Source organism: Macaca mulatta, chromosome 6 (genome assembly GCF_049350105.2).
Source record: "Macaca mulatta isolate MMU2019108-1 chromosome 6, T2T-MMU8v2.0, whole genome shotgun sequence".
NCBI lineage: Eukaryota > Metazoa > Chordata > Mammalia > Primates > Cercopithecidae > Macaca > Macaca mulatta.
Window position 1 is genome coordinate 120,148,421 of NC_133411.1, and position 12,150 is coordinate 120,160,570.

Here is a 12,150-nt window from a genome sequence, read left to right on the forward strand (position 1 = left end):
TTTCAGGACCATGGGACTGAGTATATTATAAGAGGTCCTTTGTCCTAATCTTCAAAGTCTGACAAGTTTACTGATCTTAAGCTGTTTCTAGAAGTTCTCTTTCTGAAGTTGAAGTGTAAGCCTGTTTGGTCTATATTTCTCTTTTATCTCTCTTTTACTCTTTTACTTCTCATGTGGTGTTTGGAACATTTGGACCATGTTGTCCTGCTTTTTAATGCTTTCTTATTAATAACCCTGTACATATATGAAAATAGTTATTGAGTGTCTTCTTACCGTCTCCTTTACATATTACCATCTCCTCTACACATTAAAAAGTAGGAGGGCTGTCCCAGCTCCCTTGCCACATTGTGAAAGTGCAGACTATATAGAGTGCTAAACTTAAACCCTCTCCCTGAAGTCACATGGTTTGTTTTATTCCAGACATGTACCTTTAGGCAAGCTCTGGGATTCTGAAATTGGGTGGGTTTCCTTCAAAACCAACATTCATCTGAAGACCTAATTTATTTCAGAGCCTTCTCAATGCAGTAGCCCTAGGTATGTTACTTGTTTAGCAATAAGGCAGAAGGAAAAGAGCAAGCTAGAAAACCTAGAATTTTCTGAGCAAACTATATTCAATTGTGATTAAAAAAAAGTACTGTTGACAGCTGGGGCTGGTCCTATAATAGAACTTATAATAAGCACTTGTCAGTTATGTGGGTTATTGCAAGAGACACTTATTTTCAAGCTTTCCCCTTTAATTCATGTCCAAAGCATAACATTTTCTTTTTGTCTTTTTCCCCCTCAAGGGGTGCTACATCCATTGTGTACAGATGCAAACAGAAGGGGACCCAGAAGCCTTATGCTCTCAAAGTGTTAAAGAAAACAGTAAGTTTGTTTCATTATATAATGGCATCTCTAAGGGGCCTGTGACCTGCAGAAGGCAAGAACCTGATTTGAAGAACAAAGGGGCCAGAGAGCTGCGGTGTGCAAATGACTTGTTTGACTCTTGATTATGGGAGTGCAACCCAAATATGTTGTTGTCTGGTGGAAATTGCATGAGTCTTTGAAAGCAACTGGATCTCACTTTAGATGTGGTTGTGGGGAGAAGTCTGGCAAGGAAAAACATTTAGAATTGGCAGGTAGAGCTTATTTTGTATATCAGGTATGTTCTTGGATATATATATACACACACACACACACAGACATATATACACACTGTATAATAATTTCAATATTTAAATATTAAAACCACTTTTTAATATTAGAAAAGCTTGCTATTGAAAAGAATTTGAAATAAAGCACAAATGTATTTGTTAAAGGAGTCATCAGATTCTAATTTGCCTTGATTTTCAAATGTTGCGCTTGTTTCAGTAGAGTATAATTGAACAAATGTTAATTTTTCTGGGACTGAACTGCTCATCTGGAAGTTTGTACTTGGAAAAGGAAGGTTTTTATTTGGGGATTGCTTCTTTTACCCTACATTCATAGGTAAGTTGAGAAGCAAAAGTGACTTAGGCTTATCTCTAATGAGTAAGAAACACAGTAGATAGGAGTTCAAAATATAAATGCCAACACCTGTGTAATACTGTCTATACCCTCAGAGAGTATTTTGCCATTTTAATGCCCTGCTTGGATTTTGTGTTCTTATGCAGTTTCTACTCATAAAACCACAAAAAGACAAGATATTCTTTTATAGTACATTCCTTTTCAAATTTCATGTGAACAAATATGTGAAATGTATATATATATATGAAAACCTATATATATATATATATATATATATATATATGAAAACCCAGTTGTAAAGTATGCTGAGAAGTATCATAAATTTTTAAGTCAAATACATTTTTAGGCCAAGGAATTTTTATTCCTCAAGGCAGCTTAAAATTACCAGCTGTTTATGTATTGTCTGGCACAGGGAAATTGTGTAGAATCTTGTATAATGAAGAGCATAATAGTACAAGGTTTTCAGCTAAATAGAAATAGAATGACATTTTAAACAATCTGTTAGAATTTAAAGCCATAGCAAAATAACAAAAACAGTTTAATGAAAGTCAGTAATAATTTGAATGGCAGTTGCTACTAATGAATTCTATATTCTGAATTTTCTGTGTGTCGTAGGCAATGATTTAAGTTATTCCAGAATGTAGAGGAATCTTTTGATGGATAAGATTTGGAATTTTCCCTTAATTTAGTTTCTTACAGTCATAAAATCTATCTGAACTAAGGATTATTAAAACTTTTATGAAATAGAATTTCCTGTTAAATATCTACTTTCTTATGAAAGTAAAATGGCATGTTTTAGCAGTGGTCATACACAGGATGTTTTAGGACTTGTTTGTACCATTTCTTGTTGGTTAAAAAATTGTCAGTAAAATGTGTGAACGGCTACTTGTTTTTCATAGTTGAGGAAACTTTGAGGGGGAAGAGATACATGAAAGTCTAGGAAATCAACACTTAGAAATTACATGTGAATGCTCAACAATCCCCAAGGACAACAGGCTGGTTTAAAGATCATTGACTTATGTCAAAAGTCTTTGGATAAATTGGAGTAAGAGGTCAGTGAAGCCATTTGGTGGGTTCATGATGTACATTAACGTTGGGCAAGTGCAGCTCTGGTTCGTCCTTACTGTCTTCTCGCTGTTGTGAAAACATCTCCCTCAGAAGACAGGCAGGAAGAGCATGTGAATGAGAATGAAGTGTCAGATGGGGCTGCAGAGTGGTGCTGTAAGGCAGATGTTGTCAAACAGTTACTGCTGTACCAAATGGAATGAGAGAAAATGCCCTGGAGAAACCTCAGCTTTGAATGTGAATTAGATAGAATCCTCAGTATTGTCTCCTAGGATAAATCATGCACAGAGATGTGTAAACGAGAGAAATAGCAGACAAAACCTCAAAGAACAGTTGCCTCTAGCATTTCATTCCATATAGGTCATGGAGACTGAAACTTCCTTGTCTGAAGGAAATGAATGAAGCCTAAGAATCTATTTATAGAGGAAAAGTGATGTAGAGAAAATGTTTTCTTAGATAATTCAGCCAAGGGATCTGCTCCTGAGGAAAAAAAGGGGGTGGTTCAGAAACCTTGAATTATTTATGTAATCTATTAGGCTCATAAAATTGCTTTTATTAATGCAATTTTTTACTTATTTTTGGGCCTTCAAAAATGGCAATTTTATGTGATCCAACTAACAACTTTGGGACTACTGTATTACTTCAGTGGATGGTATGGATGGTTCCTTCTGTCCTCATTTTATGACTAGACCTAAGCCTTGAAACTTTGTCTGTCTGTCTGTCTGTCTGTCTATCTATGTATCTATCTATGTATCTGTCTATGTATGTATGTATGTATGTATGTATCTATCTATCTATCTATCTATCTATCTATCTATCTATCTATCTATCTATCATCTATCGATTTCCATCCATCTTGGTTTTCTAGGGCTAGTCCAACAAACTACCACAAACTAGATGACTTAAAAGAACATACATTTATTCTCTTACAATTGTGGAGGCTGGAAGTCCAAAATCAAAGAGCTGGCCGGGTTGGTTCCTTCTTAGGGCTCTGGGAGAAGATCTGTTCCATGCCTCTTTCCTAGCTTCTGGTGACAGCCAGAAATCTGTGGCATTCCTTGACTTATAGATCATCATTCTAATATCTGCCTCCAATTGTTACTAAACCAAACTTGAGTCAGCTCACCCAGTGTGCAAAACACACACACACACACACACACACACACACACACACACACACACACACACACCAGGACTTGCAGTGAGAGAAAGTGAGCCATTTATTGCCGGATGACAAGCAAGGAGAATCAGGCAACTCACACTTAAGACCCAAACTCCCCAATGGCTTATGAGTAAGGGCACACTATAAAAGGTAGCGGTACATTTCAGGAAAAGAGAAGTAACAGGCAAAATCATAAATCAATATATGGAGGTTATACATTGGTTTGGTCCAAGGAGGTGGGAGTATCTTTAAGTAGAGGCTAACAAACAGGTGGATTCTGAGACTCTTTGATTTACAGTTCGTTAAGGAAGCAACATTTTGTCTAAAAACTTGGGGTCAGAAGAAAGGAGTGTTAAGATCTAGCCTTTGGGTATGACTCTCTACAGGCTTTCAAGGAAGAAATTTAGAATAAGGACAGTACTCAGCGTTCACTTCTTAGTTCCGCCTTATCTGAGGTCTACATGACAGTGGTTGGTATTTTTCATCTGGTGAGGGTCAAGGTTTCTGAATAACAACTCAAGGATATGAGATGCTATCTTTAGTTTCTATAAGGAACCAAACATCTTGTGACTCTAACTTACTTGAATGACAATTGTTTAAGCTATTATTACCTTTTAAATTAGTGGATTATTTAGATTTACTTTTCAAATTGCTGGTTGCAGGGCTAGCTAGATGCCAAAATCTCCCTAGAAGGAACTCAAAATTTTTCTTTAACTCCATGCTGGGGGCCTAGGGGAGACTGGCAGTCCCCTAAGAGGGGTCTCTGCTCCCTCTCACAATGTCACATGGCAGTCTTCTCCTTGTGTGTCTTTATATCATCTTACCTCTATGCACATCCCTATCCAAATTTCTCTCTTCTTATAAAAACACCAGTCCTCTTGGATTAGGGACCCACCGTACTCCAGTATGACCTAATCTTCATGAAACTCATTGTATCTGCAACAACACAATTTCTAAATTAGGTCACATTCTGAGGTACTGGGAGTTAGGATAATGCCTCTTTTGAGGGAGATTTAATTCTACCTATCTATAATCTATATTTTATCATAATTTAATGTACAAATGTTTTTAAGTCTGAGAAAGATTTCCTCCGACTGTCTCAGACTTAAAGTGAAAGACTTTTAAAAGTCTCTTTTACAGTTAATTTTTGATAACATGAATCTTTTTTCTCAGGATCTGTCTGAACATTTTTCCTTGGGAGTTTACCCAAATTCCATTTTGCGGCAATATCAAGGTCTTCTCTCATAGCTTAATAAAATAATTAGGAAGAATTTAGTTTACACTAGCAAAAAGAGACGTATTTTTCCATAAAAACCCTGAACATCAATGAGATTTCATTAAGTACTCAAATATCTGGGTTTTAATAGATGAATGCTCTGACTTATCCATAGGAATACAGACTAAGGCACCAGCTCTTATGGTGGTTGGGTGTAGGACAGAGTCAACACTGACAATTAACATAAAGTGAATTGTCATGTTTAGACAACTAGATATTAAGGTTGTCTTAATATCTAGTCTTAATATGTCTTAATATCATTGTGATAAATTAACAGGTAATTATAATATGAGATATTTTAAGTTAATATTTATTTTATAAATGGGTATAGCATCATGTGTTTAATATATAGAGAGCTATGTTTCAAAGAACTGGAATGCATTAAATTACATATCAGCCAGCATCATAAAATCTGTAATTTACTTTCAAATAGTTAAACAACAACAAAAATTGTATGTGTATGCACAGATTGGGGCAGAGAGGAAAATCAAATATGGCAAAAATAAACAATTACTGTAGTATATTAGCATTCATTCTGGTATTTCAACGTTTCAGATACATGAGCATTATCATAATGAGAAGTCTGTGGAAAAATATAATTCAACATTAAGATCCTGTTCGCATAACTGAACACTTCTTCTGGCTATTCAGAAAGCATTTTAAGATTTTGCACTCTCTAAATGTTATGACAAACATCAGTGACTCACTGTTATAAATGTATTGAAGAGCCAGAAAACAGAAAATGATAATTGAACCAACTTTTTATTGTATTGAAAAAACCTTGGATATTTCCTGTAACAATATCCATTTGTCTGATTGTGTCATTAATGGGGATAAGGCTTTCATGGTGTTAACTGTAAACAAGAGAGGAAAATGGATTGAAGTGCCTTTTGGGTTGTTTCCTTTTTTTCCACTTAGTATTAGTGACTCTTGTACTGAAGAAGTCATCATTTCCCTAGACATGACATTCATCCTCTCCTCTTTAGTGGGGATGGCCTAAGTGCAATTTTTGTTCCCCATACAAACTACATTATCTTGTATATATTGTCTAGTTTGCTTGTGATTATCAGTGGAAATTTAACTTTGAACTTTGTTAATCATGAATCAAGGGTGAAGGAAACAAAGCTAACTTTTTTCTTTCATGCATCAGCTCTTCAGTATATCCACTGTATGTGATATTTGAAGTAGAGTAGAAAGATTTTATTAAGTTACCTTGGGTCTTTAAAGGATTTTGACAGACATGGCTAGTGGGGACAACCAGTGTGTTAACAAGATGTAACCTTTTTATTGATGTTAAATGATGAACTTAAAACTGTATGAAAGGAAAAAAATAAATGTGAGAAAGTGTCAAAATTTGAACAAATTAAGCAGATGGAAACTTCAAACTGGACTGAATTTTGCTGAGTTAAATGGAATCCCAGCTTTTGAAGAATGACATAATGATGATGATGGAGTCTCTATTTCAGGAGTAATTCACATGAATTATAGTTTACCTTTCTTCCTTAGGAATACATACCTCAGAGTGTATCTAAATTACCACATATCAGACTATAAATGTGACCTGTTTTCAAGGAGAACTGATTGAGATTTAAGAAAATTATGCTCCACCAATAATTTATAGTATCTCTAGAATTTTGGAAACAGATATTTGAACTTCAGAATTCAGATGAAGTTTCTAACTGTGTAGCTCAACTCTTGGAAAAGCTTGTATTAATCTAACTGTAAAATACATACCTCTCATTGAAATACCTAGTATTGAGTCTGATATCTAATCTCAGTGTGGAAAAATCATAATTTCTAGGTATTCTGACTCTCCTTAAAAATTGCTATGTAGTAGTGGGGTGATGTTGTGGTCTGTGGTGCCAGGCAGACTAAGTTTAGGATCACTTCTGCCACTTACTAATTGTGTGACTTTACAAGTTATAGAACATCTGTCAATCTGTTTCTTCATCTTTAAAATGGGTTTAAGAGCATCTAGGTCAGAGTGTCCTACTAAAGATTAAAATAAATATTTCCCAGCACATAGGAAGCATGTAATACATGATGAACATTATTCTTATTCATTGGAATGAGTTCACACAGATATTTCATAAGAGTACCAGTTCGTTCTATGTAATTTTAATGTTCTCATTAGCTTGATTTAAAGTCAAACAGTAAGTAGCACAGATGATTTTTATGCACTTCTGTATGAACAAAATTAACTATATTTGCTTTGGAGTACTTTTGAAATTACTGCTAAAAATTGATACATATTCTTTTATTGCTATCAGTAAAATGTAATGTGGCATACAATAAGGATTTCTGATCCTGTGACCTTCTGCTTAGGTAAATCTCAGATGCCTATAATATCTAGATTTAAAACACTTTCAACCCTAAGCTCTTTTCTGTATGATTCTTACCTTGGAGCAGTGTGCCTAGATCCATAATAGAAAAGCAGTTCCAGGTCTAATTTTTGCATGTTTTAGTTATTATAATACCAGAAAGGCTCTGGAAAGATTTTGCTTGAGTAATTTAATGAACACTCACCTAGTAAATGTCTCAAAATTCTACAAAATTTTCCATAAATGTTGGTTTTCTTTTTTATTCTCTTCTCAGTTAATTGAAGAACCACACATTGTGATTTCTAAATCATTCTGTGAGTTGGTTTTTAGCTTTCATTTATTTGTCCTTACATTCTTGTGAGTTAGCATTTGAGTATATAACTATGATGTTGCAGGGGAATCTGAAGATTAAGTTACAGAATACATAGGCTTTGTTCCAGTTTCTTGGTGGATGAATCTCCAGGATGTCTCCATTGGAGATTTTCAGATTTCTCAGTTTTAAAATGGGGATAACACCATTTATACCACTGGGTAAACTGAGGATTACCTGAAGTTTTATATCTTTATATATATGCTCATTTGTATTGCCTGGCATGTATTAGGCATTCTTCAAATGTGGGCTGTGTTCTGTGTTCTAGTCTTCTTTTTCTTTTTAACTTTTAAATCTCATGTCAACTTCCCCAGAAGATTTCTTTAGGAAGAATATACTACGTTTATATAGAGAACTATGTTTGAATCTAGATGTACTGTATTAATTGGCCAAGTGATGGGCACTGACCAATTGACAAACATTAGCTCCTACATCCACCAGTCTTTTTACACACAGGTACACATGTGTGCATATCTCTTTACAAGGAAACTAACAACTTGGAATTTTCTTTTTCTTTCTTTTTTCTTTTTTGTCTTTTTTTTTTTTTTGAGATGGAGTTTTGCTTTTGTTGTCTAGGCTGGAGTGCAATGGTACCATCTTGGCTTACTGCAACCTCTGCCTCCCGGGCTCAAGTGATTCTCCTGCCTCAGCCTCCTGAGTAGCTGGGATTACTGGTGCACACCACCATGCCTGGCTAATTTTTGTATTTTTTTTTTTTTTAAGTGTGGACGGGGTTTCACCGTGTCAACCAGGCTGGTGGCTGGTCTCCCTGACCTCAGGTGATCCGCCTGCCTTGGGCTCCCCAGCTGGGATTACAGGCATGAGCCACCGTGCCCAGCCACAACTTGGAATTTTAAATCACTTTATGATTTTAAAATGGTACTCATAAAAATAATATGTCATACTTTGTGAGGTAGGTGCTATCACTATTTTATAGATGCATCTCCAAGAGATTGAATAACATAAACTTGGTGGCTTATACAATAGAACTTTAGTTTTCACAGTTCTGGAGGCTGATATGTCTAAGGTCAAGGTGACAGCAGATTTGGTGTGTGGTGAGGGCATTCTTCTTGGTTTACAAAAGACTGTCTTCTTACTCTGAGTTCAAATTCAAACGAGTGGGCAGGAAGCAAACTTTCTTTTGTTGCTTCATAAAAGGGCGCTAATCCTATCATGAGGGCTCCACCCTCATGATCTAATTACCTCCCCAAGGCCCATCTCCAAATGCTATCACATTGGACATTCAGGCTTCAGAGTGAATTTTGAGGGGACACAAATACTTAGTCCATAGTAATCACCAACTTCCCAAGTGTTGATAGCCTTAATGATGTAAAGCATGTAGAAATCAATGAAGAAAAACACCAAAGTCCTAATAAAAAACGAAAATAGCTATTATTTATAGAATGTTTATAATGTGCTAGAGACTGGTGGATTCTCGGTTTCAAGGTGAGAAAACTAAGGGTCAGTATCTTGTTCAAACTTATGCTGTTCACAAATGGCAAAATATTTGGAAAGATACTTTTTAGAAAAAATTAAAATGATAATCCTTTATAGCCATTAACAATAAAAACAATCTTAAATTAATAAGACAATACTTTTTACTACTATCTTAGTGTGTTTTGTGCTGCTATAACGTAACATCACAGACTGAATAATTTATAATGAACACAAATTTACTGGCTCAGTTCTGGAGGAGGCTGAGAAGTCCAAAATCAAGGGGCCAGCAAGTGGTGAGGGCCTTCTTTCTGTGTCATCTCATGGCAGAATAGCAGAGAGAGAGAGAGAGAAAAGGAGGGAGGGAGAGAGAGAAAGAGGGTACCAAACACGTGCTTTTATAAGGAAACTGCTCTTGAAATAACAGCATTAATCCATTCATGGGAATGGTGCACCATCATCCAAACACCTCCCTTTAGGCCCCACCTTTCAACACCACAGAACTGAGTATCGTGTTTCCAACACATGAGCTTTGGGGAACACAGACAAACCATAACACCACTAACTAAACAAAGAATAAAAAATAATATCTAGCTTCGCCCAGGATTTGGGAAAAGGATTCCCTCACATTCTGTGGATGGGAGTGCAAAATTGACACAGACTTTATGAAATCGTTCCCCATTCCTCATTTTGCGTCACCTACTATAGGAAATGATTTCTCAGTGATAAGGGTGGGTGTGGTTGGAGGTAATGCTTAGAGTGCAAGGTTTATAGAAAGCCAGGTACTTAGAGAATCTGAAATGGTAATAACTACAATATATTGAGCAGTTACTGTGTGCCAGAAACTTTGCATACATTATTGCAATAAAAATGTGTTACATGCAAAAATAAATAATCTCATGTTTCCTCACATGATCTTTGTAAGGTCAGCCTTGGTTTCTGAGGCTCAGAGAGGCTAGCTGCCCACAACCACCGAGATAGTAAATACAGAGCAAGGTTCTGGAAATGGATTTGTCTGATTTCACTTTTTTTTTTCTGTCTCACTAAGTGAAAACTACATATATTAATGTGTGACTGTTTGAGGTCCTTGTTATATGGATGTTATTATCATCCTCCAAGGAAAGTAGCTAGGTGTGTTAAAGAATAAAGAAGGAAAAATAAACTTAGGAAAACATACCTATAAACATTTTGGGCAGCATTTAAATGAGAATTCTTGGTAGAAGTAAACTTATCTATTTGTACATTATATTTTTTAAATATAGAAAACTCTAAAGAGTACACAAACTATATAAGAACTAATAAATCATTTCAGTAAAGTTTCAGAATATATAAATGAGGTACCAAAATAAGTTACATTTCTGTACACTAACAAACTATCTGAAAAAGAAATTAAGAAAATAATCTCTTTTATAACAGCATCAATAAATTAGAATGCTTAAGAATAAATTTAACTAAGGGGGTGGAAGAGCTGAACTCTGAAAACTATAAAACATTGATGAAAGAAATTGAAAGCACAGAAATAAATGGAAAGGTTAGTTTATGGAGTGAAAGAATTAATATTGCCAAAATGTCAATACCACCCAAAGTGATCTACAGATTCAGTGCAATCCCTATCAAAATTCCAGTGAATCCAAAGGAAATAAGGTCAATACATTAAAAAGGTAGTTGCACTCTCATATTCATTACAGCATTATTCACAACAGCTAAGATGAGGAAACAGCTTTTGTCTGTCAATAGATGAATGAGAAAATGTGGTATGGGTAATGGAATAATATTCAGCCTTAAGAAGGAAAAAATAATCCTGCCAATTGTGACAACTTGAATGATCTTGGAGGACACTATGCTAAGTGAAATATGCCAGACACAAAGTCAAATACTGCATGATCTCACATATATGTGTAATTTAAAAAGTTGAACTTAGAGACAGTAGAAGGATGATTATCAGGGGCTGAGTGCAGGAGGAAATGGAGGTATGTAGGTCAAAGGGAACAAACTTTCAGTTATGTAAAATGAATAATTTCTACAGATCAAACGTATAGCATGGGAAGTATGATTAATAACACTGTGTTGGTATACTTGAAATTTTCTAGGAGTAAATGTTAAATGTTCTCACCACAAAAAAATAACTATGTTAGGTGGTGGATTTGTTAATTAGCTTGCTTGTGGTAATCATTCTGCAATGTGTACATCAGAACATCACATTGTACACTTTAAATATGTGTAATTTTTATTTGTCACTTATACTACAATAAAGCTGAAAAATAGCTACTTGGGAGGCTAAGGCAGGAGAATCACTTGAATCTGGGAGATGGAGGGTACAGTCAGCCAAGAACTCCAGCCTGGGCAACAGAGCGAGACTGTCTCAAAAAAATAAATAAATAAATAAATAAAAATTACAAAAAAATAAGACTCCTTTGGGCCAAGAGGAGGAAGCTTATCTAGCCTCTCACACCTTAGTGAGTAGGAACCACCAACCTCTCTAGGGAGATTCTCTACACTTTGCCACTGTGCCCTCAACCAGGCAGACTCAGGATGCACAATGGAGATTCCCTGCTCTGTCTTTTTCTACCTAAACTTTGGGAACATGGAAAACTGACCATGAGCCATGCATTTTCTAATTGCTATGATGTACATAAGAGGGATGGATGGTTCAATCTGGATTAAAGATATGCATCATTATGCGCTGCTATTGGCCACTTTTAACTTCTTGTTGATGTGCTCTGGAAGTACAGGCAAGGTCACCTTGGTCAGTGATGGAGAAGAGAATAATAAATCACCAGCTCAAATAGACTCAATTGAGATCTCAGAACACATTAAGGAAAGTAGCTTGCAGATAACGAGCTGTGTCAAGTGAAGTGAAACTTCTTCAAGCATTCTGTCAGTTGGAACCTATTGATTTTCACAGGGACTATCAAACCAGGTCTCCAGGAGTAGGAACAGGGATATTTCTATTCAGTTTGTGACAAGAATATATGTATAAGAGAGCAAAGGTGGCAGGGCGGAATGTTAAAATCTTGGCCTGATTTGTATGCTTTAC

At 35.7% G+C, this 12,150-nt stretch overlaps 1 protein-coding gene across 2 annotated transcripts in view; it reads left to right on the forward strand.

The window, feature by feature from the left end:
* Positions 1-12,150, forward strand: part of CAMK4 (calcium/calmodulin dependent protein kinase IV) — a 255,035-nt gene that overhangs the window by 114,169 nt on the left and 128,716 nt on the right. For both annotated transcript variants that reach the window (XM_028849644.2, XM_028849646.2), the window contains exon 2: positions 786-864. In XM_028849644.2, coding sequence (XP_028705477.1) covers positions 786-864 — 79 coding nt within the window. The remainder of the gene's footprint in view (positions 1-785; positions 865-12,150) is intronic.